We start from the raw sequence: 27878 nt of genomic DNA, 5'->3' as shown, positions 1-27878 counted from the left end.
TGATTTTGCAAGACCGAAAGTCGAAACCGCGAAAGGGGCCAAAGAACGCGAAAGCGTCCGACCGCAAGAGGCGAATCTCGATTAAGCCTCAAACGCTCCGAGAGCATCGTGGAGCAATCAAAAACACCGAAAGAGACAGGTCCGCGTCCCGATGACACACTCCCAAAAAGAAGAGGCGCGCGCGCGCTTGGCGGAGGCAGCGTAACGCGCGCGCACCAGGTCGTACATAAAACTCCTCACGGCGGTGTTTTAAAGGCCAGGTAACACGGAATGGCGCGCTTTCGACGGCCAACCTTCGGCCGCACGAAGGAAAAAGACAACAACTCGCGGTCGATCTCGTGGTCCGTATAATTTCATTAAACTGAAGCAAAAAACTTTGGGACACGATTTGCCTCTTCGAGATCGAGAGTGGACTGACGAGCCTTACACGATGGACGAAGAACATGACGAAGAACACGACGAAGAAGAAGCGAAGATAGAGAGAAAAAAGGAAGATCAGAGCATGAGAGGAAGCAAGATGAACACGAAGAATAAACGGAGGAAAGAAAGCAGACGAATGAGCAAGAGCAAGGTACTCCGCTCGCGAGTCACTGTGCCCTCGCACGTTGAACGCGCGATCCTCCGATTCCTCGTACAAGTACGTACATTGGCTTACGAAAGTATTTGCATTCAAGTGCTCATATAACCTGTTATATAAAATATTTTGAAATTTCATTGGCATTTTAACGAGACACGACTATTTCTCACGATTATGTCGATCAAATTAAAAACCAATCTGAAAATGTACATAGATGTATAGAAATTATGAGATACATATTTGATAAAAAGATGGATAATAGCCATCTTAAGCGTACGATAAGTGTTAAAAATTCTTCCCGCTGAATATCAAAAATTTATCAATACGGCGGATAATTGATATAGATAATTCACTGACTAACTCGACTGACCAATGCAATTATGATAATCGAATCGCATAACAGTGCGGATGAAGCTCCGAAATGCTTCGTACAATATCCGTAACATATTCATGAAAGATATCTACAGCTGGACAAATAGTTTGGTCGGTTTGTGTAGATAAAGCTTTTGTGCAATTGCAGAGACGCACGAGAGTCACGGAAGAGTCAGAACAGTCGCTGCACACGCATACAGGCGCGAACGAAGGCGAAAGGATGAAGCCCAGCCTCGGCTAGAAAGAAACGGTCGACCAGCGCAGTAGACACAGTCTTGAATCTTGACCTAGGACACGCACCGGCGACTACGTCACAGTTCGACGTACTACGAAGGCTCACAGCGCAGTATATCTTTCTCTCTCTTTTACTCTTTTACTCGATGCTGTGTGCTCGCCGCGCTGCTACCATACACTCGACATTCACACGGTTCGCCCAGGATGGAAAGGTCGACCGAGGAGCGAGGTCGAGGTTTTTCCTTGAACGGCGAGAAAATTCATTCTCGCAGCTTCGCCGGAAATCGCCACGTGAGGTCTACGAGTTTCTGCCCAGCCTTTTTGCATGGCTGCTGCGCGTACGCCATCGAAACTGGATCTTAATCTAGTAGACACACGAATCTTGTTATATACCATTTCTCGTTTTCACTATGTATCGGTTAATTACGATCGTTTATGCTCGTACATGTCCTTTTTAGCTTTTTACATGGTCATGGTTTGTTGAGACTGATCGGCAGCGGGTTTCCTTTATTTCGTGCTGATTTTGTGTTTTTCTGAAAAACGTTGGCAAATGATTAAATACTATAAAGGTAATTACATAATTATTTTTTTTATTGTTTTTTTATTGACGTTGTAGTAAGAAGGATATAAACAACTCTATTCCAGTGTTATGAATCATAATTATAGCCATTATTGATTGATTTTGCAATTAATTTCTAAAGAAAAACAAAATTTCCAATAAGAATATTTCCAATAAGAAAGAAACTTTTTTTATGTGCTGCATGCTATTATCTATATGGTACTTATTATCATTTTCGTAGGAAATATCTCCTTTCTTATTGCGATATCAAGATAAATGATGATCAAAATGAGAGTATTAAAGACAGGATAAGAGTATTAAAATTATTGTTATAGTAAAAAATCGAATAAAAAATTAAGATAATTATTTCATAACAATAAGAACTACAACATGTTAACAAAATCGAAACCTACAACTTTCTTGAAATTATTTTGACTTAAACAGAATTGTATAAGGATAAAAATAGAGGATCAATTAACTCGCCCTTAATTAATGTCAACATGATGTAGCATTAGCTCGCAACTAGTTTTTCCATGAACTTCAAGAGAAATCGATTATATGTAAGCCAGTTGTACAGACTTAAAGATAAGACTTCTTCGTTCTCTGATATGAGACCTTGATAAGATACTACCTAGATAAGATACATTTAGTATCATTTCCTTCTTTGCATATGAAATATTCTTCCACTATATTTACATAGTGATTATGTCTCATATATTTGGTATTAGTTTTCGTCTTTCAATCCCTTAATCAATTAAACAAATTGATTATTTTCATCTTTAATATTTCCCTTCCTATCGTTAATGCAAGGAGATATTATGTATAAAGAACATCGAGCTTTAGTACAAAAACTTAATTTAATATAGCAAAAAGCATTGATTCTTGCTAACCAGAAATATCGATTAAGAATCTTTCGTAATATTCATTTAAAAATTTAATAAATTGTACCAATTGCACATAAACCTATTGCATCCTGCAAATAACACTGTCTTTAAATTGGAGATATTATTGTACGAGTATATGAAGAGTTCATAGAAGAAATGATACAAGCGACAAATCTTCGATCGAATTCTATTACAGGAAATGGTTTGTTTCAAAGTCTCAAACTATCTTAGTACGAAGTAGCTCGAAAAAAAATATCGAAATTTGTCTATTTCATACTGAAATATTGAAATTTCTAACAAAATCCTACGAGTAACACATATCGTGTATCGTTCTTTATATTTATTTACTTTTTACAAGAAATACATTTTTCTACCGATCCTTCGTATGATAAAACGGTACACAATTTTCCATTTCGTAGTTTCCCTTTTCAGGATTTTATGAAGTCAGTCGAAACGGTACATTATAAATATTTACAATTCGAAGACTAGTGGACTACGTGCAGCGTTCCAAAGATACGAAGCTCCACAGGTACCAAACCGAAGGTAGGCGAAGAAAAGTTTTTCGTGTCTCAAGGTTCCCAGGATCGAATTCCACAGTGTCGATCGGAGGGAGCGATTCGACTGACAGCGCAGCGACGACGCTTTCCTCGTCCGGACGGAAGTGCCACGTCGGGTGCATTGTTGCGAGCCGAGTGTACGGGACGCGGATTGGCCAAATGGAGCGAGAGAGACTCTCGGGCCGTCTGTGTTCGTGCATATGCTTATGCCTTGCCGTCCCATGTACGTGTAACACACGCATTAAACAAGAGAGAGTACCCGAGAGAGAGAAAGAGTGTAGGTGGGTCGGTTGCGAACCACTTCCTCTCGGGACGTGTGCGGTCTTCGAATAATCGGATACTCGTGCGTGCTGCATCGGGGAAAGGATGTACACCGTTGTACGTACGGTTAGAGAGAACAGCAACGGGAAAAGAAGAAAAAAAAGTAAAGAGGCAGAAGCAAAAGGAAAAGAAAAAAAAAGGGAGACCGAAAAGTTCTTCGATGCTCGAATAACACTTGTTTGTACTCTTTTCATAAAGGGCCGGCGGTCTCGCGGCCGCTTTTACGCATGGAATAATGCGTCGAAACTCGATAATATATATGTGCATCGTGGAATCACGATCTTCTACGCGATGTTTCTCATTAACGGTACAGAAATGCACACCGTCGACCGGTGGCCATCGTCTTTCTGTACATGCGCAGGCGACGAAAAAGGAAATCAAACTACGCCACGTAAGTATATAGAGAGACTTGAATAACGTAGTACGTAGCAACGAACGAAAGGAACAAGTACTACTTGGTAAGAACAGAAACGCCGATCAGTTACACTGTTAAGTCCTCCTACCATGATATACATATTTGCAAAACCATCCCACGTAGAGGTGTTTTGCAAGGAAATCGCTCGTTTACAGACGAATAATCGTTGCATACGACGCGTGACGCTCTACCATGGTGGAATTTCGCCAAGCCCGACTACGTAGACCAGAGACCTGGTATATGGTTGCGCTACGACGCGCTCGACCGGCTGCTACTATACCGTCCCATGATAAAGAGAGGAAAAGAAAGGAGACGGGACAAAGGTCTGACAAAGGAAGAGGAGGAGGCGCTGGTGTAGAGAGAAGGAAGGCCATCGGTAGAGGAAAAGAGAAAAGCATCGAGCACGAGGTTAGGTGAACCCTCGTTGGGACGCTCGTGTGCACGTCGTTCGCTGGATATTCGATATCGCCCTGTGTATCCTCGAGTATTGGCCCCACAGCCTGTGCTAGTGTGCAATAAACAAAGACATTTTCCACTTCCGATGGCTTGGGAGAGCCACTCGACCCTCCCAGAAGCGAAATTCTATCTTATCCTGTCTCCTGGCATCAACGAGATTCGTTCCCCGACAGATCCGATCGAAGGGAACCATAACAAATTGAGAGAGAATCTATCGATCAGTTGTTAATAGATTGTATTGACGAAAATCTTTTCATTCCAAATAGTAAAAAAGATTGGTCCACGTATGAGTACGATAGAACTCCTTTTATATGAATCTGTTAGCAAATAAGTACTTTATATATATATATATATACATATATGTAATTGGAATTCATATTGGCAACTTCTGCCACCTGCAATTTCAGCAATTCACGTTCATATAAGTGGATTTAATCAGCGAGGGTTTGTTTAATCTAAAATTTCGCTTTGCTAGTATACAATTTATTTTTATTTCATTTTATTACACTTTATTATTCTCACAAATTATATGGAATTCCAGTGAACATACATATACATATTTCGAAACAATTAGAGGATCGTACATGACGGTAACTTTAATCATTGTATCCATTTCTTATAACTGTACATATTTCACTAATGATTGCGTTAAAGTCACAGCATTATGCCGAAAAATATAAATCTATCAAACCTAAGAGGAGTTTTCTTACTTCGTTGAAATCCTTCGTAGCAATGATTTTCTAATAGTTTTAAGCAAGGTATATTTATGATACAGATTCCATACAACGAGTCGAGGGAAATAACCAATGACACGTTTTCCACGAAAACTCGCTAGACAGGGCAAGACGCGTGGTCACCTGACCTACGATGAGGTTTAACGTCCCTATTAGCGGATGTCATTTGAATGGGAATGTAATAAAAGTCGCGTGCAGCATAATTTAATTCAAGGTCGTGCACACTCGCTTTCGAGCAGATGCAAAAGAACGCAATTACCGGGGACCGGCCGGCGTGTAGAGCGTGCTTCTGTACGCTTGTATTATAATTATACATGCGCGTCGTCGCGCTTTTTATCAGAGAATAATATTTCGTGGCCGGAGTCGTGACTCGTGACGGGTCTCGATTCCGAAAGAATTCACCGGCTGCCGACCGGTCGACGGTAAATTATGTGGTATGCATAATTGCACTCAATGAAATTTGCGTCTCTGCCGCTTTGGGAACCTCCTGGTCCCCGTGTCTCGTTCTCCTCTTGTGGCCGTTCCCCTGCCCGCGTCCCCTTATCAAACTCTCATCACCGTATTATATTAGTCGGCGTGTCCTCGTCACGCGTTACGCGCAACTGAATCATGCAGCCGCGATGAAATCGTGCCGAATTGAGAAAGCCGCGACGATAAATTACGGGATAAGCTGATGGAAATTACGCATTCAGAGATTTTTCGAACGAGAACCTGGTAAGATGAGCACACACGCACGAGGGCCACTCATGTATACAACGAACACACGTGAATATCTAAAAGAAGAAACAAAGTTTGTGGAGATAGCAAAGGGCGGTTTGGGAGGCAGCGACCTCTGGTCGAGGGTAGTCGTTGCACATGGCAGACAGAATAAATAAAAAAAGAGAAAAACCGCTCATTTCAGCCAACGCGCTGTAAACATCTGCTAGGCGGGGGCACTTTGGCCCGCGAGTGGTTCTCAACCAACGCAGATTTGGTCCTTCGAAATGCATCGTCGACAGTTTCTATCACATTCTCACCCCCTCAAACCGAATTCTCTGCCTTTCCAGCTCGTTTCTTTTTCTTACCCACGATATTTATCGTTTACCTCCTGCATTTTATACTCCTCGTCCCCTCGGCCTCTCGTTCCCTAAGGCTTAAGTGTCGATCGAGTTTCGAGTATGAGAACGGAAAGAGACCCGGTGTGGGTCGGCAGCTGCTTCGAAGACCAACAACGAACAAAGGCAACAACCACCGTACCCTATCACGGGTCGTTACTATATTACTACCACTTCTACCGCCAGTATGCGTGTTACATATTTTCTCCAGTTTTCCTTTCTTCTTGAGTGACATCTCAAGAGGAACGCAGAAAAGTTCAAGTTACTTCACTCGAGCAGCGTTTTCAAAAAGTTGTATGTACAAGATCGAATAGCCACTGTTCGAGAATCCGAGATCTCGTTCATCCTTCTTCGATGTCGGTGACGAAGCTCAAGGTTTCGACGGACGGAGAAAGCGCGGGAAGTTTCGACATCGTCGGCCGCAAATTGAACCGAGGAGGAACGGGCGAACGATTCCACGGCCTCGAGAGAACCGACGGAACGAGATGAATGTCGAGGCACAATCGCCGTGCGTGACGAAGTGTGTCGTTAGCGACGAAAGAAAGAAATTCGACGACGATGACGACGGTGCATTTAAAGGAGAGCTCTCTCTCTTTCTCTCTCACAGCTTTGAAATTCTTCTCGCCGGCGGAAACTCTTAATTTTGTGGCCGATGTTGCGGCCGAAGGAAAAGGGACGAACTTTCGAAAACGATCATGGCCAAGGCCCCGTGTATAGGTCTGAAATCGTGCGTCCATTTGTGCTCGAAACAATTTTTAACATAATTGCGCCTTTCCTCTTCCTGGGCACATGTATATCTCTCTGTCATCGCGTTACACCGGAATTATTATGAATAACAAGGAACCGCAATAATGACCGTTACGACGTTTTCAAAGGAGACAGTTGGCTTTGGTTGCGGTCAAACGTGACTTGATCTACTTGAGAAATGACTATAACAAATGGAATTAAATGTATAATATAAATAGAAACAATGCGAAGGTAGATATTTTTCGGGGACGTTGGTTGATACGACGAGATTTCTTTTAAAAGAATATCCGACTTATAGAGAACAACACGCGTGAGTTTACCATTATAAATTTGTGAAGAGCAAATAAAAGTCCTATACACTAACGTTTTCGGGATCCGCTCCTCCCCCTATCTCGAAACTTATGTAGCGTTTGACCATACCAAGCGAACAAGTCGTAAAATACTGAGAAAAGATTCTCCCGTCTCATGGGCAGCTTTTTACGAAGGCGCGTGAACAGTGGTAGGGCCAGTATGGGTCTATTAACACGGTTTCATCGTCGACACAAATCTTCCATTTCGATGGAAAAAGTAAGCTGGCGGTAGCATCGGGCACGTGCTGCCGTCAGGATAAAAAAATGTCTTCTCTTCCTGCCATTCGAATTTCTACTGATGTTTCTTTCACGTATCATTGGGAAACGATACATTAAACGTTGTACAGAAGTCAGGAACACGTCGTCGTTCTGTACTCATGGCATACACACACAATCGAACGACATTTCCTTCGTGTTACGGTTATGTGCGCGACGAATAACAACTACACACGTTCGAGCTTCTATCTCGTGTACCGGCTACAAATAAACCAGCCTCGATAACCACGTTCGCCTATTTCGTTAAACAAACAAAACTGTCCTCTAGCAGCTGGCACGCGTCGCCTCTTTGCTTTTCCAGCAATGACGGAGAAAGTTTCGCGCTTCGAGCGGTCCTATTTGCAGGCTGGATCTCGTGTATATAACCGGTGCTGTTGTGCCGTGCGTACGGCGACGTTTGCGCACGTGTGTGCGTCACGTTTAACAGAATCGAGGGACGGTTAATAGCGAAACGCTTCTTCCTTCCCATCGCGACGAGGCAGCAGCAGCAGCAGCGGCAACACGCAGCATCGCGCGCGCCACAGTTCGCGTCGCGCCGGTTACGCGACGCTGCAGCTAACGACCTGGATAACCAGCCGTGATGTTTCCAAAGTAACGTCATCGTTCGCCGCGATGCGACACGAGGCGACGAGTCTGACGACGGAGTCGCTCATTACAACTTCCGGTCCAGGAGAGCGAGCCAGAAAGAGAGCGGCCCGAGGGAATGAGAAAGGTGGAGAGAGACAGAGATCTCGGAGCGGCGATGGTGGGGACAAGAGAATCAGCAGAACAGCGCGGCGGACCGACTGGTCGACGGAATGAGACAGAGAGCGCGAGCGTGAGTAAGATGGACGGTGGGAAGGGAGAGAAGGAGCGAGAATCGAGCGAAAATGCTCAACAAATAGCCACATCCTCATAATGGAACGGCGTATCAAACTCATTAGACATCATTATCGAATCGACACGATTACGTTCCGCAGAAAGATCCGATCTTCCCGTTAAAACCGAATGATCGGCTCAGATAGACGCTCGATCGTCATCATGGGCGCTGATACGACGCGCGTACACACGCCGTACGTTGGGAAATCAGCGTATTAGGCATACACGCTAAAGACACTCTCTGCATCCATCGAGAAATTTAGGCGTACGAGAGTGCGGCAACCCAGTCGCGTTAGAGCAATGATTCATGCCAGGTATGTTAAACTGGTTCCGAGCGGACTGCAGCCGCTGGAAAAAAGGCTCGTAGCCCGATCTACGAGACACAATGCAACGTTAGAGAGAAAACAGCTACGTGGACGTATGTAGATCCGTAACCCCGACTCCGCTCCCGTCAAAGGGTGGAGTGGTTGGGAAAGCAGGAAGCGAACGGATTTTATGTAAGAAAGGAAAATCATAATGCACAACTATACGTGTCTGCCCGAGGAAAATGATTGGAAACGTCAACGAGGAATCCGAGATTAGCGTTACGATTTCTTCATATTATACCTCGTGCTTCATCATATAATTTTCTGCATAGTATAAATTGCCCAGAATAAATTTCCAGATAAACGATTCTGCACGTTATATTATTATAGACGTAACCTTGCTTCTAATCGATGGTTCTATACGAGTGTTGGCTGATTTAAAAAAATACCAACGACTAATTTCACGTGGTAAAAATACCGGCCTCGTAATATATAATAAATGAGAATATCGATCTAAACGTAGGTACGGCGTAATCGTTCGATGAGTACGCGCTGCGTACGCCACGCAGAAGCATCGAGTCAGTGCTTACTCGCGCGCGTTTCGGTCGCACGACACGCCAGTGGTTCTCAATCTGAAGATTACGGCGTGTGAAGAGGATGCGAGAAAGCTCGGCCAAACGGAAGACACGATAAGCACGTACGGAAATCCGTAGCGGGTTCTGAATTTAAAACACGAACAGTCTTGACACCGTTCTAAGTGTCCGAGTCTAATGTTATTGGACGGTCAATATTAGCGCGCTTCACGTGATGAGCGACGAGCACCATACGGCTTCCTTTTACACGCCACCGTTTTCCCTCCTATCGAGGAATGCTTTAGGCATCGCTGGAACGACGGCGTTGCCAGGTACGTTATATTCAGATATAATAAAACGTTATCGACCAGATATCGGGGCCGAGCAGCTCTCTTCTCGCGAGCCGTAGCAAAATAACATCGGTGTAATAAGGCACGCGAGACATTGAACTCGGCTGAAAAACAAGGACTAGATACACACTACTTCATCCGATTGATCGATTCTTATAATCATCGTAATCAACGCTGGATAGCCAAGCGTTGTTAATAAAGTTATTGCATATTGGAATATTACATAGAATGTTTAGTCGTAGGAGAACAGGAATGGAAGACGAACTTAGTATTTTTATTGACTCGAAGTGTCGATGAATGCATGTATAATATGTCAACCGTAGACTGGCAAGCGGCCAATTTCGAATTTGCAAAAGTGTATCGTGCGAGGTAAATTGCGCTCGCTCGTTTCTACGTGACGACAGATGCGGCGGAGGTGGTCGAGAACGAGTTGTAGATGATCGATCTATGGCACGTGCTATCGATAGACGCGCTCCTTCCGTGTGTATTTGCACGCGTTTTGTATTCCATCGAACTTATATCATGGAATATCAAATATACAACGGAGATCAAACTAGAGGACGTTTCTTTCGTTCTTTTCCACTTTTCAATAGCGTGTAAAATCGTATCGAGATAGGTCAAAAATAAAAATGCAAATACACAGAGAGTACGAGTAAGCACTTTCGAGCGAAAAGAGCCGTTTCTAATCTTCGACATTAATCGGTAAAAGCACGAGTCTCACGAACGCAGATAAAGTATAGGCACGGTATTGATGACTGTGAACGGTGTTACGTGATTATTTATCATGTGCGCGATCTTTGACAGATGTTAAGATTTAAATGGCAAGCCACGTGGCGCCGCGCTACGGCGTTCTAGGTTTTCTCAATTTCGAAACGCCTAACAAAACGAACGATGCTTTGTATATATATATATATTGTGTGTGTCCTGTTAGTACATGGTTTAAATTCGCTCGATAAAAGCAACTGTTTTGCTATTCAATGGAAAGATTATCTTTTCACGGTGCACATCGTAGAACGAACACAGATGCGTTCGTTAGCCATGACTGACCTTATACGGCGAGAAAGATCCTTTACTTCTCGCGTGCTCAATGAAACACGGATTATAAAAAAACGAAAATTGTCATTTCACGTCATTCAGAATGGTCGAAACGAAAGACGCTAAGTTATTGACCGCGACTTACCGGTGGGCATCGCGGTATAAAAAGGTCGGAAGTAGGTACGTAGCGTCTGTGTCACGTACATGTCTGTTATTTTTATTTGTAACAACCGTGCTTTGACATTTGGAAAGAAGGAAGGTGCTCGTAAAGATTCCAGCCTAACGTTTCGTTTGAAATTCTCTAATGTTAACGGTCGTCGACGTTTCGTGTCCTTTGACGAGCGGCCGGCTTTCAACCACTGTAAACATTGTTAAACCGCGACGCAACGAGATAACAATAATTACCATTTACTCGTCTAGTAAACTGTATAACGCTATATATCGATAAATCAAACGCGTGTAATCAATTACTTTCGCATATCATGCATAAAGAATATTATTAAGAAATTCATCTTTTTTTTTTTAGACACGTTGAATAGCAAGTAAAACATTTCTTATCTGGCGTGATATTATATCCATTAACGCGTGTCATGCGAATTTCTAGATGCAGCGACATCGCAGCATCGTTTAAAGTATGACGTCGCTATTCTTGACACCTTTCTTGGAAACTTGGGTGTAGAAAAAAGAAAAGAATAAACCAAGACGGTTGCGGCACGGATAAAAGAACGACGAGCTCGATTTTAACGTTCCAAGGAACGCTTGTGCACACCAGCGAAGGTTACGAAAATGTCATCGGTCTCGAAACACTTAACCGCGATGTATAATCATCCTTTATTTATTTATGAGGTCGATACGCAATATCGCAACAAACTGTAAGTTAAACTTGCTTCTATGTGCAGCTTTTTGTTCCCTTTTTTCTTGTCTTCATTTTCTAACTATATTTTTTCCTCTTTTCTATACATATCACGGAACAAAGATAAACGTAACTAGGCTGATCGCAAAGGTAGCCGATGAACGACCACGACCTACGACAGGGTTCACTGTACGACGTTCCACCGAGCTTCAAAATAAATTTGCTTTTCGAAGTTAGATTGGTTTAATTGCACCATTACTTGATACCGCGTTTCTCGCGCCACGCTCACGCCCGTGCCAATGAACTGTCAGTGGTGCTATACGCGACAGATTCCGGTAACGAGAAATGCAAAATAACGTACTACGTGAATTCAACTTACGTAAACATGTTACAGTACGACTAACTGGACAACATTATTCACGACCGTTTCGACATTTATCGAACGACCTTTGAAAAATATTTCACGTTCTCCCATACACGTATAAAATTACCTACTAAGGATTTTCAACGCATTCACGGAATTTCTATGTATATCTGCTAAAGAGTACAACGAATATCATTGTTGTCGTGCAGTTATATGCGATTCAAGCGATTCCAAGGCCCTTACGCTAAGCCCTCGTATAATCACAATTTATCGAGATTAAACGCTTTACGTTTACTTTTCGGCTATAAAATTTATCGTTCGTCGATAAATCGTTATCAATTTTTTCGAGTATGTGTCAGATTTGTGACTATATTGATTACTTTGTAACGCGTAAAGAACAATGTTCAACGATCGCAAGAAGGAAATCCGCCAGTTTGCAAGAGATGTGGAGGTTATGTTCGCGCTCTTACCTTGTCGGCCGACGATCTCTGCCACGTGCTCGCTGCTAGGTACCGGCACGCATTCGGTCATGTTCTGGCTCTTCTTAGAACGTGCTTCCTCGAAAACGCCTGCTGGTGTCGTTTGCAAAGGATCCGGATCGTTGGTCGTTCCGGTGCCGGTTCCTGTGCCAGTGCCTGGGCATCCAGGAGTACCCTCGAGACCGAGCATAGATAATTCTAATGCCAATTGCAGGGCTCGTTGGTCCTCGAGGGAAGCGGTGCCACCGCCATTCGCCCCACGATCCATTTCGCTGAACAAACTTGTTGGCATGTTGCTCGATTAAAGTAATCGCGTTGTGTCGCACCGATGAAGTCAATCGTACGTTGATACGTTCGCACAGATAGTATAAATCACAGTTTCTTTATTCACCGACTTTTCACTATTTCGATTATGATATAGTCTCAGTTCTTCCTTCACAGCCCGCGTCTTTCTTTTCTTTCTCTACTTCTTTCTCCCTGTAATACTTTGCTATGAGTCGAATTGTAGAGTAATGGCCGAACGATGTTGATCGGAGACGGGTTCTTCGTAGACAGAGCCTAACTCGAAACGATCGGAAAACAACGAAACATAAGCGCGCGCGCGCGCGTGCACACTACACACACTGTATTATTTAGGACGAGGACTATAGTGGCTGCTACACCAAGAAAATCGGGCGATCTACTCTTCTCTCGTACGCGGTCACGAAGCGTTTAATGTTCGTAGGAAAAACAACGATGCACCGTACAAAAATAAAATCGTCGCCTCGCCGGTGATCGTTTTCTTCGTCTTCTTCCTTTTTCGTCCGGGTCCTCTGTGCCGCGCGTGTGTACGAGCAACGCACAGCGTGAGTGTTATTCGTACACTGGAAACGTGTGGGCTACTACTCGTCGTAATCTCGTGTCCACAATCAGCACGTCTTTTTCTCGTCGTTCAGTCTCTCTCACTCGCGCGCTTTCTTTCACCGCGTGCAAAAGCCGTGCTACGAAAGTGGCCTTCTCGATATTCGCACTGGTTGGAACTGTGTGTTCGTTTGAGATTCGTGTTATTTAAGAGCGCGACTTGCAGCCGTCAAAATCGTCGCTCGCAATGTTCGTGTTTCTTTTTTTATTTCTTTTTTGTTCGCGTATCTGTTTTTTACCGATACAATACTATTTCGTTCGTTCGTCTACTCCTTTCGGTGTTACTCTCCCCGTTTCGTTCGCTCTCGTTCTCCCCTTCGACGGAACGACCTAACGTAACGTAACGTAACGGCGCGTGTATCACGTTTGGGAGGTTCGTCACCGACCGACTGACTAAAGCGTCCGAGAGCGTCGTCGCGCGACTGAAGCACTGAAAACGGAGGCAAGGGGCGCCGCGCTCTCTCTTTCGTTCCTTTTTTCTCTCTTTATCTTGTCCGCTCACTTGCGTTCTCTCTTGCTCTCTCCCCCTTACCGCGATCTTTCCTTTCGAAGGCAGGCGCGTGCAACTACCCTCTCGCTCGTGTTACCACTGCGACTGACTGCGACGTACTGCGACTGCGGGTGCTAAAGCCGGCGCGCCGCCATGTGCCGGACGCCGGCTATGCGTCCTGCTGATTGGTCAACACGGTCACGTGGCACCGTACCACCCCTCCCCACCACATTCGGCCAACCGGCGCACAAAGTACCAGCGCATCTACCGGCCGAGAGCGCCGCACTTCGTTCGCCTCCAGATACGGGCGCGTGCACTCGTCCCTACCGGCTTGCAACCCCCTCCGTGTTACCGCTCGTGCTCTCTCGCCTCTTCGTCAAGTTTCCCTATGGATCTCTGCTGCTGAAGCACCGGCTGCACCACCGATTTCCAACGGCGGTGTTTGCGAGCCCGGGGCTGCCCTGGGATCGCAGCTCCATCTCTTCGTGATAACGCGAGACGCCATGATCAAGGGATGCACTTTCATTCCGTCGATGTTGTTTCGGTTAATTTAATTACTCACCGTCAATATCTGTACCTTCGGCTTTGTTTGATTGCAGTTTTAATTAACGAATATAGCCCTTTTCTTTTTGACAGTTCCAGTATTTGTTTAATCTAGCTTTCGAATTCGTTTACCTTGTTTCTTTTTTAATTAAAAAGTGTATCGGTAATTGACTTTATTTTAGAGAAGATTTAACAAACGTAGATTGGGTTGTGCATTCCAGGTTATGTACTTGGTTTAGAATATTACAGTGGCAATATTGTATTTTCCAAGATTATTCGTTGTATCGTTCACGGTAAATCTCACGATACGACACCCTTTCCTATCCGCAGTCCCGTCAACGACCTCTGTCTGCATATAGGGTGCCTAGCAAACGCATTCGTCGGTACTCTTTTTCGAGGTGCGTGCAGTCACTGCAGCAGATCGGCGAAAGGAAATGCAACGGGAAGGAAATTTACGATTCTCGAGAAATAATAGCAAGGTATCGTTCGAGTCGTAAACCCTAGTTGGGTCGTTTGAGACTCCTACCATGCTGTAAATTAGATACGACATCAGGAATAGTTCAAAAGAAATCTGTATTATTCCTTAGTACCAAATATATAAAAGTGTGAACCTTCTCAGTGGCCTCGTTTGTTTGAAACTTAATTATCCACTGCCTCACAAGGTTGCAACTCTATTACCAGTTTCAACACTTTTCCCTGTTTTATCGATAATAATTAGTCGAATGAAAATGTAGATAAAAGTACACACGATTATTGAGCATGTTTTCTAGAATCAAGCAGAAGTATTCATTGTGTTGTTGGTTTCTCGATTAAATTAAGACATTTTGATCACGTTCGATCCAAGCCCGACAGAGCATTCTATTTTTTGCCTGCTTCGAATGTAATGAAATTCACGACACGATAAATTTATGCAGTATCATCGATGAAACGAGAAAAACCGAGTTTTTACTGCGATCGATATCCCACGTAGCACCGCGAAACAAGTTTCTGAAGAAACGTCTTGGCACTACGTTCATGCACAGTGCACTACGCTATAGCCTGTGCTAAAGCATCATACCATAGTAGAATGGTTAACTTTCCGTAATCGAGATATCAAGAATATCTTCACTCTGAATCAGTTAAGCTAGGTTAAGTTACGCCGATCTATCGTCCTTGAACTCCGACGCCAATGATTCCAGCAGGCTGTGTTGGAATTTGTACTTCGTGTCGAGATCGTTGATCGCCGATCAACCTTGTAATTTTCTCTGGTTGCAATTTATGATTAGCATAAAGCTAATTGTGAAAAGAAAGGGGAAAATTTCTGTGAAAAAAAGGGAACACGAGAAACAAGAAAAAGAATGATGCGAAGAACGCGGCCGATCGTTAATTCTCGCAGAAAAACCTATTAAAATTCCATTCTCAAGTACAATGCAAAAAACGGAGTCATTACGCGTGTTGAAGAGCACACCTTAATAAAAGAAGAAGCATCTCGGTTCGTCTTTAAAGCTGCGCTGTGATAAATTTTTGAAAGGAACCAGTTCGCCGCGTAATATAAAAGCGAACGATACAAGAAGCTGTCCCTTCTCCTTTCTACTAATTGTCAAAAGTTGGCTTCGATACGAGCCAGACACGTAATTGCTTCACTGATACCTGCAACCTCTTAATCCGCAAATCACGAGCCATCCTGGCGCAGCTGCCACCTGCGCGACCGAAACCGACTACATATTTGCTAACAACGAAATCGGCGAATTCGATCTAAACCGATTTCTAAATGCAGCGGTTTGGACCTTGAACCGAGGTGCAACCGTGTTCCATTGTTCTCTGCCGACGACCCTTCGTCTTCTCCCCAGACTAGCCGATTGCTCGATTTTTAGTCGGGCCAATGCACACGATCCTGATCATGTCCTCCATCTCATGGAAAACAGCCGACGATGCTCCAGAATAATTCCACAATATCAGAAATTTTTATTGCAACCGTTCCGCTATTCGAGATACCGAATATAAAATATTAACGTTTACGGAGAATATCGGATGAAAAGTTGACCGTCCTTTTAACGTTCCGTTGTAAAATATACTCACTGTAAGTTTCCAAATAAAAAAGAAAGGAAAAGTTGAAATGATTGGTACGCCTGTAAAGAACGTACAAATTCTGGCTACCTTTTTAAACCTTCAAGTTCTTTAATTTGCTTCATTGATAGCGTAGGTAGTAATTTTAAATTATGTACGGCTTGTGTGTACGTGTATAGCGTTAAGAGAGGATGATAAGGAACAAGGAAACCTTTGCGAGAAAGTTGACTCTGTTTTATTAGTCGGAGCCAACGTTTTCATTATTACTGTAAGGTATCAAGCTGTAAATTAAACGAAACTACAAGTAAACAGCAAGCAAGATATAACCGAAAATGTGCAGGTATTATAGAGAAGTGTAAAAAAATATGTACGCATATTTCTTTCATTAAAGACAACGTGGTTCAACAATACTGACCAATAAAACGCAAGTTGAACGACAGGTGTCAGCGAGATCTTTGGCCAACGAAGTCTAACCGAAAACCTTTTTTACAGACTATGTGTATTTGCTTAGCAGGTAGAAAAAATTTACATACAACCACTTAGATACGCTGAACAAAAACTGTTACCAATCGAAGCACCAAAATTGTTCCATTTGCCTGTTAAATCTACATAAAACGATAAAACGAGACAAATACAGGTTGACTTTTGAAAATTTCAGACAATTTCAGTCAACATTGTTGCCAGTCATTCGACAAATTACCCAACAGCGAAGAGAAACAGAAGAAAAAAGAAAGATTTCCACAAAAGCGGCTGGCTTTCTCGCGGACGGTGATCCTACGTGAGCTCGTTCGGCAAAGGCGACTAATTTTGTTTCTCATCGTTCGCCGAAAGCAACGACCCGTGCATGCTCTCTCAAGGCTGTCTCGGGACGCCACCTTTTGCCATGAGCACCTGCCGACTTCTGGCGAGCTCGTGCTCTCGACTCGCTCGTAAATACCTGTAACTTGTGTCCAGTATACGTTCGCCTTTCCGAAACATTGCTTGTGTTCGTTCATTTTTATCACAGCCTTGATGACGATAAGCCAGTCGGACGAACAACGAACGATTTTATCCGTGAATACCAGTCGTGCCCTGAAGGGGGTGGTTTTCTTTCTCGACATACGCGCGCCGTCTGCACACGAGCCCGAAACTCGAGCGTGAAAGTAACGCGTGAGTGCACGTGCGTGTCCAACGCTTATTCGTCCAACTAATTGCCTCGGTAATCGACACGTAATCAACTCATAATCGACGATGGCTATAATTCTGAGATAATTAAGTCCGACGGACAGAGAGCATTTACGTCGGATTCGAGATCGTCCTCCACTTTCAGGATCCTGCAAGGATTGAATACGACGTATTGATGGCGAGGTATGTAGGTTGGAACGGAGCAGAGGACAAGTAAAGGGTTGCAGGATGAAATTAAATGCAGATGGTCGAGAGGTGTATGAGGAACGTAATGCGCGTAGTGTACATGACTCAGCATTGTCGTGTAATTAGACGAGATGTGGGTAAATTGAATTATTTCCAGATTTTGTACCCGCATATTTGATTGTTGCTCCAACGACGTAGAAATATTTTAAATAGAACGAATGGAACAGGATGAAGATTTCACGTGAATATGGATGAAAAATATTTGAAAATAGAAATGCACGCGAATAACGATTACTTTTTATTTACACCATGCAGGGCGAATATCATATTATTAACTACTCTGCGGCTATTTATAAAATGAAAGAAAACAAACGAGTAATTGATAGATTCTAACCACGGCTTTGGGAATTTTAACGAGATGAACCGATTAATATGGTTTCTCCTTCGCTTAAAAAATGAAACAAAGTATAGATATTTTACGACACAGCCCAAAATTACTCGAATCTCGGGCAACGAGGTAGCAATTTAATACGTTGAAAAAGAAGAAACAAGGCAACTGGATCAGCTGCGAATCCACACCATGCAGGATCTCGATGCTGACCACGTTCCTCCGGAACCACGTCGCGTCGCTCTTTTTCGTGGCTACCATTTTCGCAGGTTTCTACAGCTATTTCGTAGCGAACGGCCGAAGAAGGCGCAGCCCTGAGAAGAGATGTTGCAACGCGATACTGTTCGAGCCGCGGTCGAACGCTAGCCACACCGTGGGCGCCTCTTAATGTCGCGGCTTATTACGAGCAATAACGATCCGCTGTATGCTACATTTATATCTTATCAGGTCTAATGTTATACATTACGCGACCCTTAATACTATACTTTAAAAACGTGTTTCTTTATGCGGCAGAAAGTTGAGCGCACGCCGATTCCTTTCGACTATCAGCGCCACCACGATAGATTACAGGCGTTCTCAAAACGCTGCAATCGTTCCGACAGATTTCCATCTCGTGCGCCACTCGAATATCGTAATTACGATAACGAACAACAGAACACCGAAGGATGTCGAAACGAGGCTCTCATCCTTCAGTAAAAGAAAGAGAAAGGGAGAAAGGGAGAAAGAGAGAGAGAGAGATAGAGGGAGAGAACAGAAAGACGAAACCTAAAACAGGGAGCATGCTCTCAGAAAAGGGTCCTCGAAGGATCCTTAAGACGAATGTAAAGGAAGCGACGTATACACGTACTAAAGGCGACGCAGGCATGTGTGTATAACCAGACTTCCTGATGCAGGATACTGACCAAGTTGCGTTTAACTTAATAACGAACGAAACAGTTTCTGGCTGGTTGGCGCATTAGCTAACTCCTCTTCGACGTTCGGCATAGTTGGTCGTATTTTTAGCGCTTGCAACCGGTTGCCTTCCACGGCGATCATTGTCGTTGCTTTGCGAAACTGCTGCAACTCCTGCGGGGCGGCGTGTCCTCGTGAGACCGACCGTATATACACGTGGATCGGCGACATATGCTCGCCGAGTGCACCGACGTACGCGCGTGTTTGCGTGTCTGCGTGTCGCGCTCGCAGAATACACCTTGGCGATTTTTCTGCGCGCACACACCGGCTCGCGCTTTGCGTTCGCTCGCACGCGCGCACGAATACCAGATCGAGCTTGTTTCGCGCGCGCCTATATACGGACCGGCAGATCGTATATGTGCGCGCAAGGTACGCGCCGCGCTGCCCAGCCAGCGGAGAGGAGAGAGAATATTTCGTTCGATTTCGATCGACGGGGTGCAACGGGGGAGAACCGCATTGCTGGCCTCTGAGTCGACCGCGGCTGCTAGGACGACGACAACGACGACGACGACGACGACGACGATGGTGGCGGCGGTGGTGGAGCCGACGCACATCTTGTCGCCGAACGGCGTGTCTGAAGGGCAGGGCCGTATTCTTGCTGGCTAGCACCCGTTTGAGGCTTCACCGCGCCTGTGTGCGCCTCCGTTTTGCGTGTCATCGGGGTGCACGAGGTGTGAATTTTAATACAAAGCTTGCTTACTGCGCGAACCGAGACTGCGAGGGTAAATAAGATCTAACAGGCGCCATGTCAAGGTGCATCCTTGTAATACTTTGGCATTCCGCTCTTGAGCATATTTTTTCGTCCTTGGTATTTCATTGTTGCTTATGTAATACATGATTATGATTTTGGATGGTAATTTGTAGGATGTTTGTGTATTTATGGGAAATTCAAAGCTGTATAAACGTAAAGAATGTTCGACACATGCAGAAATATTTCTCAAATTTGTCACAATAAATACAAGTACGTGCGATCATACTTCAATTTCCCTGAAGAAATCTTGTAATCAAAGTAATTTGTGAAGCAGACTTTGCAAACAATATCGGTGAATTCACGTGGAGTAACGCCAGACGAATCAAACCGGGTCATTAATTACTTCGAGAACGAAGCATTAGATAATAGTAAGCAGCCTCTTGGCTGATCCTCGATGCGATTCATGAGTATAAAGCCACTGCACGTCGGTGCTGACAATATTGATCGACTATCTATCCCAATATCTGGTTAACCACGAAATCCGGCGGCCGCCTACGCAACGGCGTCCACGAAGCGGGGTCAGCATGGAACAGCGGCCGTAAGGCCGTTGCACAACGGCGAAAACGCATAAATAGCATGGTAAACGATGATAGCACGGATAAACTGCCGCCTTTCTAAATATACCGTCGGTCCATTCTCGGAATGTGCTTCCGACCGCAGTCTGTAACACTTGTCACCTTTCCTGATCCCACCTTTCCCTTAATCTCTGTTTTTCGCGATGCTGCTTCATGGCAAAAAGTTGAACACGTTATATGAATTTTACCTTGCTGCGATTCTTTGATTCTGCTCCGACTTAAGTGTTTATAATATGGTACAATTTGAAGAAACTGCGTAGCCACACCTGCAAATTTTTCAAATTTTATTTGTCTGCTTTGTTACATCACTGTAGTGTTTTAGCAATGTCTCGTTATATCGGTGTATCAAATGGTTTATACGTAAGAATTATTTATTTTTAGGTTTCAAACGAAAGTAAAAATTTGCTATTAATATTATAGGTTCTTCCCCTCGTAATCGGATGAAATCCTAATTACAGAAGGTTAATTACGTTCTCAATGCCTGAAAACTCTTTTTAATTTTAAGAGAAATATAATAAAGTGAACACTAGTGCGTATAACGTTTCTCGTTTCTTGATATTATAACGAGAGTTCAGTTTTGTAATAGCTACAAATTTATTTAATATCAGGGAATCATAACAGAGCCAAGTTCGTATTATTTATGAGTACAGTGTTGTATATGATTTCATTTTTTTCTGTATATTATTAGTGTAGAGGTTTAACAAATACTTAATATTTGAAGCCTAATAAAAAGATATCATATTTGACAAATACAGGTTTTCTGTCGATTGTAAATAAACGTCTGTACGTATTATGAATAAGTAAACGTAGATATAGCGATGGAGCCCGTTGTAAACTGAGCTTCAGTCGTTCGACTATGGATCGCGTGCGCCGAGAGCTCGAAAATTTGGGCGGTGAATGCTCGAGGTTGGGAACCGTGAAAAATAAGGATTAATTGAGGGACAGACATAAGTCGGCGAGATTCAGACACTTTCAAAACAAGTTTCGGTCACCCTATGAGATTCCCTGCATATTATGCATTTTGAAAGAAATTATTATTTATGTTCAGTTAAAAACATCATACGTTCAAAGTAAAAAATATATTGCACATATAAATTAAAAAAAAAAAACTCCACTGTAAAAGTTCAAAACACGAGAAATAAATAATAAATAGAAGAAGAAACTTTACGATTTTGTCTTTATAATTCACATTAAAAATGTAGAATAACGATCTAGGAGGTTCTGCATAATAAGTTTCGAAAATCTAACTTTGAAAGTTCAAATCTCTCTATTAAAGAGAACCTCGGACCAAAGCTTCTTCTGGCAGACCACAAGAAGGGAATTTATCTGTTCATCGTTGCTTTGCATCGTCGAAATACGATCGGACGTAACGTTTTCATGCGGAAATTTTAAAGTTATTAGAACAGCATTGTGAGCTCGGGAAACGTGGGCTCACCAATTTCCTACGAATTCGATGGAAGATTTATTTACAGCGAAGGGTGATCGTAGAATGCATTCACGTGGTTACCGATGCCCTTCGTGTTTATAGCCGGCACTTTCGAACGGCAGAGAAACGGAAAACGTTTCGCGATCGGCTTCTAGGATGCGTTCGCACAGAGAATTCGAATTATCTGACAATGGTGTAGGTATACGGGGGCAGCAGTTGCAATGAAAAGTTAAAATTCATATTTGTTAAACGCGTTAAGCATGTTATAGTTTTTTTTTATTGAAAGAACATAATACAATTTATAACTATTGGTTGATTATTTTCCAATTCATTAGATATATTCAATTAAAGATTTAACATGGAAACACAGAGTAACAAAGGCAATAAAATAAATATTGTCTCAAAAGTTTCTTTTCTTTGTTTCAATAGAACGAATGAATCATACATAAACCAATAAAATAATGTAAAACAAAAAATGTGTGCATCGAACATTTGCTTGTAAATCAAGAGAAACTTTCAGGGCAACCTAATATAATACATAGGCTGAGGCTCAACAGAATACCAGTTATTTTTATACACATCCTAGGAAATTCCTAATTATACTTGAATTCGCTTTTACACTGCTGAAAACAAAAGGGATATCTAAAAGAGCCATCGAGAAGAGGATTCGAAAGATAATGACCTGATTTAAGAATAATGTATAAAATGTTTTATTATATCAATATAAAATACTTTCCGGTACCGTTATTCAAAACTCCCGCAATAGATATTATCGGCACTCCAAACTAAAATATTTCCACTGCTGTACAATGCAATGTAGATATTCGATCGGTTTACAACAATCTTAAACTATAATCGTCTTAAGCGAACTCTATAATGAGTTCGTTAATTACCAGAGTTTCTCCAAATGGGAAGCAAACGAAACCGATAGTTGCCACGTATCTACAAACAATCATACACTTGATTTCCAAGCTAGAAATATTAACAGTATAAATTAAATAATAAAAAAAACTTGATTTCCAGGGTCTACAGGTACAGAAGAAACGAAGTTATACTCGGTATGCAATATGGACCGATGCGTACCTTGTGGATAAAAACGATCGATGTAAATCTCTCTCACCTTGAAACTACATAGTTCGATGGGGAGACGATTCGTCGAAGGATCGCGTGTACGCTTTTGACATTTCGTGGATTGCCGTGCGTTAGCCCCGATTTCCTTATGAGCGAATCCCGCGACACCCCAGACGAATTTAAAGCTTTTATGAAACGAGAGGGGTCGAACCAATGACTAAGGGTAAAATACGAAGAAAGAGACAGACAAAAAAAGAACTGTAGAAATAGTAGGGCGGCAGAGGACGGAGTGAGCAAATTGAAAAGTGGAGGAACGAGGAGGGAACAGGACGACGAAAAAGGACGTAGAAAAGGGAGCACGCGGCGAAGGAGAAGAAAAGGCTCGCTTTTCAGACGGTTCAATAGATTTCGATCTGAGCGACTTTTTTCTGGGCTCGAAACGAAACGACGAACAATGGGCCAGACGGAAACCATGGCCGAGCTTGAAGACTTCCCGTGTGTACGATTCCACGTGCATATGTGTATGCATAAGGGTTAGAATGATCGTGTGCGTGTACATCTGGATCGACCGGGTCCTGAACGAGAACGGAAGTTTAATGACTTCGAGTGTCGGTGAAAATCAGGATCAGCTGGAGGCTCGTGTTCCGCGCGCGCTTTGTCGCTTGATGACGTAAAAAGAAATACAGAACCCTTGTCCGAAGGTTACGAAAGTTCATCCGGTGCCGAATGAAACGCGCGGATGAAGCGGAGATATCTAATTTTTATGGTAATTCATTATGATAATTGATTCGTGGTAGCTATTATTACATTTCATCGATGATTTCGTGAATGCCCTGTGAACTTAGTAACGTAATAATTATGAAACAATTTTTAGCGTATACCTGGAAAAGCGAAGCTGGTAAAGCGGCCAGTTCTCTCCTATCCGTTGCTGCCGTCTGGTGGGCCCACGAGAGAGAAAGTCAGTCGACATCGATTACGTATAGCAGTTGGGAGTCGAAGGTCCCCCAGCTGTTCTTCCGTGGAGACCGATGGACCAACGCCTCCTTTGAAAGGCCTCTTGCAAGCTGATGATGTTTATCCGCTGGATCTCGCCGAAATTGATTGTTTCCTCCCGACTGTAAAAAACGAAACGTTCGATGCAGATAAAAAAGAAGGAAGGAAAAAAGAGATGGGGAAACTGAGAAAAAAAAAAGGAAATATACCGTTTCACGGTTGTAACAATAAGTCCGTATCGTACATTTACATATATTCTAGCATTTTTCCATTCCTGAAGCGATAATAACATTATAAAATATTTATCGAAGCAATGCAATGATAAGATTAACAGAATTCTTTGTTCCAAACATCGTAATTCCTGAATGTTTCCAAACCGTATTATGAATCCATTGTAATTTCGAGTTAATCCGCCTTTTATCATTTAATTGGCCGTTGTTCGCGAATAACTTTGTTTCGTACGCATTTAATTCGACCTCCTGCAGAAATTTTCGAATACTTCCATTCAAGAACCATTTCAGCAGAGACCGATGTGTGCATGGTCAACACGGCCCTCTACGGTCGAACTCAGTCGCTCAAACGATCGATAACAGGACATAGTAGCGTTTCTATTTATATAGAAGTGCGGTTCGACATAACCAGAGATACAATCCGCGATACGTGCCAGATAGAATCTTCCCATCCAATTTTAGTCCGTAAAGCTTCAGAGAATTACGTTACACGCGAAATCTCGCGGAAGAATCACCCGATGAACCTCGCCACCGTGCACGGAACAATAAAGGTTTTTAAAATTGCATTAGAAAGTTAGAAAATCGAATTGTGAATTTTCATAATTTTTGTTTGGTATCATGATGCTTGGAATTTAGCCGTTGTAGATTATACTATGTCAGTCGTATTAAAAATAGTGATTCTTGTTTTTTCTTTATTCGTGTAGATGATTCACGAATAGATAGTCTTACTTCGATTTCGTTATTTCATTCGTTTATCCTTTTATAGCGATGAGCGAAGATGTTTCCGGACTTAGACGTAATTTATTAACGTTACAAATGTTCGAACCGATTGTGTGATACAAGTCTATAGAACAGAAATATAATGAAAATAGAAAGAAAACTTTTCTTGTCTTTTATAAACTCGTGCCAAAGTACTTTACCCTACGGAGAGCGCTAGTTTGCGGAAATTCAATTTTCTTCCTTATAACACTATACAAGACAGGTTCCCGAACTTATGTTGTTTCTTTCACTTTATCTTCCTTACTATAATATCAAAATACGTGAAGTATAACTGGTTTTTACAAAACTGTATTTATCCTTTTTCTTCTTAAAAATAGCACTTTATAGAACTTGGAAAGTTCCATAAAATTCATATAGATGAGATAAATATAAATAAGAGATAAATATTGATTCCCATTTTTTATAGACAAACACGGAAACCAAGAAACCAGCACAGGTTTACGAGATTCAAATTTCCAATCGACGTTTGCCACGTGTCTCGTCGTGAAAGCAACAAAATCTAATTTCGGGGAATTCGATTGGCTTAGAAGCGTGACACCTGATGATAGTTTCGTTCGAATTCCAGCGGGAGACTCGCGATAACGATACACGGATCTTCTTGCCTCAGATTACAAGTTCTTCGACGCGTTCAACCGCAAACGCGCATATTCTATCAACCGCAACGGCGTTTAAGCAGGGATTAAGTTTTATCCGGAACCGGCTACGTCCACATGTAACGAATACAGTTTAATACGTTCGATTGTTCTCGCCTTGTTATCTGTTTTATTGTATGTACGTTTGCGGATTATGGCGCACGAATGTGAAACATTAGCATTTTTTTACGATTATCCGAGAAATATACATTTAATTTGTGTTAAGACGTGTTGAAATTTACGGGTGGTATGTTAATTCTTCAAATAGAACTTGATAAAATGGGACAAACAAGTTTCTACAGATGCAAACCTATCGTTTCGCAAATATTGAATGGTTAAAATTAACTTTCACCGATAAACTTAAACTGTCAACCAATTATTACGATACTGGTATTTTTGCGTTGCTTTTCTCTACTGTTCAATGTATAAACAATATTAATCCGTTAATAACACGAAATATGTACGCCGATGCTGTGTGTTTGATAAAAGCTAGAATTGCGAAGTTCTGTAATCTCTGCACTGCAACGTAAATAAATATAATCGTATTCATTTCAAAATATTGGGGAATATTTATGCGAAGGTACATTTTCAAAAATGGTTTGTACATATTTCTGTTCTAGTTACAAGTTATGTCTATAATTCTATGACATTTTGTATTTATACACAAAGGAACTTCTAATAAGGAATGTCTAACACATCTTAGACACACAAGAATGCCATCGTTTCCTTGTAAACTCCAGAATAATCTAAACAGACTAAGAATATTCGCGAAAGTTCCTACGGCAAACTGATAATATTCTCGGATAAGCGATTAAAAATATCCATACAAAAACTACTAATATGCTTGTAGCGTATTTATAAGTGCTCGACAATATATCTATATAGATTCCTTCAATTCATACAACTCTTAAATGAATTCTTAATTTCTCGTAGAATACCATCGGTTAAAAATCTTATAACATACTTCATATTACGTTACTACTTGTTATAGCACGACAATCAGCGTCGCATCACTTCGACAGCAACACTGAAAAGTCGGATGGTACAAGCGTATCCTTGACAATGTGTGCTGAATATTCGGGTCACATCCTCGATCAGACTTCCTTCACCGGTCTAACACGCACACACGAGTATACGCGTTCAAAGAGGAGACACGTAAGGCCGATTAGACAGGGATATACAAACGTGTTCGGCGAATTATAACGATTTAAAGTAGGACATGTGCATGTATGTCTGCCGTAGCTCTCTTTGTCCACTCTTGCTCTCTTTCTCTTTCTAACCATTTAGGAATAAGGGAAAACGACCCTTTGCGAACAGGGAAACAGCTGTTGAGCGGTGATGAGAAGAGGACGGAGGTCGGGATTCGGAGAATGGCAGAGAAGGCAGATAGAGTGAAAAAAGAGGTTACCACCTGGCTTACCTGAAAACCGACGTCGGTATACCTGCCCGAGCATTCTTTTGTGCGGGCCCCGAGGCACGCACCCATTCCCATACGGCCATATTACATCCTACAAAACTACATGGTACAACGTTACTGTCGTGATGCAGAGAAAGATGTTTTAGGAATATATTAGACGGTAGAATGTCCTTGATACCGTGTACGTATATGAAGGTGCTCGTTTTTGCATCGTCGATGTCACTGACTTTCGCGTTCCGTGGGACTTTCGCGCATAAGGTCGATGCATAGTTGATCCATTCTCGCTCTCGTTAGACTATACACGACTTTGGGCGAGTCCTAACTTGATTACACCATAATTTAGAACTGGCAGTCAGATTTTCTTCTAAGGAAGATTAAGCGTTACACGTTAAAAAAAAAATTGTTGATGATATCGTTGATGATAAATTCTGATTCTTTGTAGAATATTTCATTGTGAAGATATAAAATCAAAAGACGTTGGTATAGGTAGGACGAAGTGTCGTGTGCTTGAATAATTCAAGTACGTCTAATGGCTAATATATTAAAGTGGCATATGGTTCGGTTGCACGCGTGTTTCTACTTTTTCTCGCACAGAACCACTCGGTTCAGGGATCATTTCGTGCGGCCTCGTTTCCGGCCCGTGTGAAGCCAGATGCAGTTTCTTTCCCGTTAAGTTTGTCGAATCCAAGGAATCGCTGAATTCTCGTGACCGACCCTTCTCAATTTTCTGAATACACACCGAAAATCCGGGCAGATGGCAAATGACAGCGGTACTCAAACCGTTAATATTATCAGCAGCTCGTAACGAAAAGCGAAATTGGATTTTATGAAAGAACAGCTGACATGCTCGAACCCCTCTTCCATCGTCCAACACGATTTTATCGCGGTTTCGAAACTTTTTTTTCCTGCAATTGCGAATAACTCTTTAAATCTACCAATAACT

At 42.5% G+C, this 27878-nt stretch overlaps 1 protein-coding gene and 1 long non-coding RNA gene across 2 annotated transcripts in view; one reads left to right on the top strand and one right to left on the bottom strand.

Moving 5' to 3' along the window:
* The window catches only part of LOC122568183 (RNA-binding protein MEX3B), a 66658-nt gene extending 52785 nt beyond the window's left edge, over positions 1-13873 (bottom strand). Inside the window, exon 1 of the mRNA XM_043727616.1 lies at positions 12384-13873. Coding sequence (XP_043583551.1) covers positions 12384-12684 — 301 coding nt within the window. The 5' untranslated portion in view covers positions 12685-13873. The remainder of the gene's footprint in view (positions 1-12383) is intronic.
* On the top strand, positions 9306-27863 carry LOC122568185. The gene is made up of 3 exons (XR_006317005.1): positions 9306-9643; positions 22836-23649; positions 23758-27863. It is a non-coding gene; the product is annotated as an uncharacterized LOC122568185 (long non-coding RNA).
* Positions 27864-27878: the final 15 nt, after the last annotated feature.

Source organism: Bombus pyrosoma, linkage group LG6 (genome assembly GCF_014825855.1).
Source record: "Bombus pyrosoma isolate SC7728 linkage group LG6, ASM1482585v1, whole genome shotgun sequence".
NCBI classification, from domain to species: Eukaryota; Metazoa; Arthropoda; class Insecta; order Hymenoptera; family Apidae; genus Bombus; species Bombus pyrosoma.
This window is presented reverse-complemented; position numbering and strand designations above follow the sequence as displayed.